We start from the raw sequence: 2,449 nt of genomic DNA on the forward strand, positions 1-2,449 counted from the left end.
ATATTTCAGTGAAATTATTTTAACTATGGATTTGACAGGAGTTCTGAAAAAAATGTAACCATAACATAAATAGCCATGATTAATCAGTTTACTTTTCGTTTACTTCACAAGCATCATAAAATTCGCCAAAAGAAGTCATTACCCTTCTTTCTTTTTTTTCGTTTTTGCAGGGACCTTGCTGCCTTTGACAAGTCCCGTGATCAAGCCATTCATACCTACCAGGAGCACAGAGCCAGTATGCATCCTGTGACCGCCATGCTGGTGGGGAAAGATTTAAAAGTGGACTGAGGACCTGCCCGTTGCTGATTTCAGACATTTCTCTTTTTGGAATTGAATTCATAAAGAAATATAAAACTCAGCTCATATTGTAACTAACAATGTCTTTTTTACTTTTGGCTCTTTATTGTTCGGTCCCTGATTTTCATAAATAAAGCTGAGCTACCTTTCCCCCACCCCCACCCCCCGCCATGGCATGTTCTTTATAAAGTGAATTTTAGCCAAGTTAACCTTTTGATTTATAAATGTTAGATCTTTAGTTTCATATTTATTTTCTCCCAGTATGTTCACAAAACATGTCAACATATAATTCACCTGTTATTTTAAGCTCTTTAATTTGAATCCGCTTCGCACTGGAAATTCAACGTGATTAAGGTTTTGCTTTTTAAATAACCTTAAACGTGAACACTCAGTTGGATTTGCTCACCGCCCAACTGGCAGACATAGGATGAACTCCGTTGCCAAAATGTGTAATAAACTCGAGTGGGAGCACTCATCCCTCGTGCCCGGATCCACCTGCGGATCCACAGGACTTGGCCTCCTCTCCTCTCCATGTGAGCCTTGGACACCAGTACTGCCCGTCAGTCTCCTGATGGTCTCTTCAACCTGCCTCATCTCTTTAATAGTCAGTAAACATGCTTCACCTACATAGAGCATACAGCACATAGAAAGAAATATCGGAAACAATACAACTTGATCCAAGTATGAGAATAACAAAAATACCTCTGTGTAGCGCCCCAGGGTGGCTTGGCACACAGTTTGGGAACCACTGTTGAATTAGTTTGGATTCTTTCCTTGTAAGTGGAAGCAACCCGAATGACTAGAAGTTAGAAAGGGGAAAGGAGGATTATTTTAAGGATACAGGGTAGGGGGAGGTTTCTGAGCCTGTGGGCAGACAGGAGACTGACACCCAGGACTGCAGTGCCATCAGTGCTCATGTCGCTCATTTCTGTTTCTCTAGCCCACATTAGATATAGTGTGGCTACCCCCAGCTTTACTGTTGCAAATAGTTCTTACCTCATGGAGAGACTATCTCAATTTCCAATCTCCAGAGGTGAGACTGGCCCAGCTTGGGTCCACCCCTGGCCAAATAAACNAAGAAGGTCTATTTTAGGTATCACTTGAGAAAAACTTCATTAGTGAAGAAGGACTCCCAACTGGTGTAATCAAGAAAGAATTCTTGGAGGAGTGAAGCCTCATTTGAGCAGAGCAGTGTCAGCATGGGGGGAGAAGTTCAAGTTGGAGGGAACAGCAGGTGACGGAGTAGGCCCAGTGTTGCAGGAGTGAGTCGTAGCTCTGATAAAGAAGTTAATGAAGATAATACTAGAAAGGCTGGTAGGGGCAGATGTGGTAAGTCTTGAATGCTAAGCTAAGAATTTTAGATTTTATTCTGGCCCATAGGAACGGATGTAACATTTTTAACAAGAGCATCATTTGAGGAAATGGTGGATATGAAAACGACTCTGCTGGTGGTGTGAAGGCTGGATTGAAATGAGGCACGCTGGTAGAGGAGTTAGTTGGGAGACTCAAAGGAGTACAGGGCATGAGGGAGGAGGCTGGTGGGGAAGGAAAGGACCCATGAGAGGGAGACGACACAGAATGAAAGCATCGGGTTTTGTGAATGACTGGATCTGGGGGTTAACAGGAAAGAGTCCAAGCAGATTTTGAGGTTTCAAACCCAAGTAATTAAAAGAATATGTAAAACGGAAAGGAGATGCTGCATTTTGAGAGGGAGATAATGGCTGAGTCTTTATTATTACATGACAGGGAGCGCTTAGGTCTAAGGACCTTGAGATGGATGGAGAAGACTTTGAACAGGATTTCCTACAGAATCAATGCAAAATGAGGAATGGGATTTGAAGGCAACGGGGGCCTTAGAGAATCAACTTTTAGTGCATTGAGTCATCACAGTTTCACAAATGTCTGTAGCACCGCCATGGGGCTTGGGACCAGGAAGAAAGACAACATGATGGGATGACTCGGGAACAGGAGTGGCAAATACTGAGGAAAGTAGGGGAACCTCGGAGGTGACCTTAACCAGCTGACCCACCGGGGTGGACTTGCAGTTCAGCTGAAACTAAATAATTTGGGAAAGGTCTGGCCGTCACGGAGAGACGAGATGGCTAGTGAGTATGGAGTGAGACGAGGTCGTGGCTGGAGAGGAGAGATACCA

The 2,449-nt window shown here is 43.8% G+C and overlaps 1 protein-coding gene across 1 annotated transcript in view; it reads left to right on the forward strand.

Moving 5' to 3' along the window:
* The window catches only part of LTA4H (leukotriene A4 hydrolase), a 41,141-nt gene that overhangs the window by 30,667 nt on the left and 8,025 nt on the right, over nucleotides 1-2,449 (forward strand). Inside the window, exon 9 of the mRNA XM_019641678.1 lies at nucleotides 171-261. Within this exon, the coding sequence (XP_019497223.1) occupies nucleotides 171-261 (91 nt within the window). The remainder of the gene's footprint in view (nucleotides 1-170; nucleotides 262-2,449) is intronic.

This window comes from Hipposideros armiger, unplaced genomic scaffold (assembly GCF_001890085.2).
Source record: "Hipposideros armiger isolate ML-2016 unplaced genomic scaffold, ASM189008v1 scaffold_63, whole genome shotgun sequence".
Taxonomy (NCBI): domain Eukaryota; kingdom Metazoa; phylum Chordata; class Mammalia; order Chiroptera; family Hipposideridae; genus Hipposideros; species Hipposideros armiger.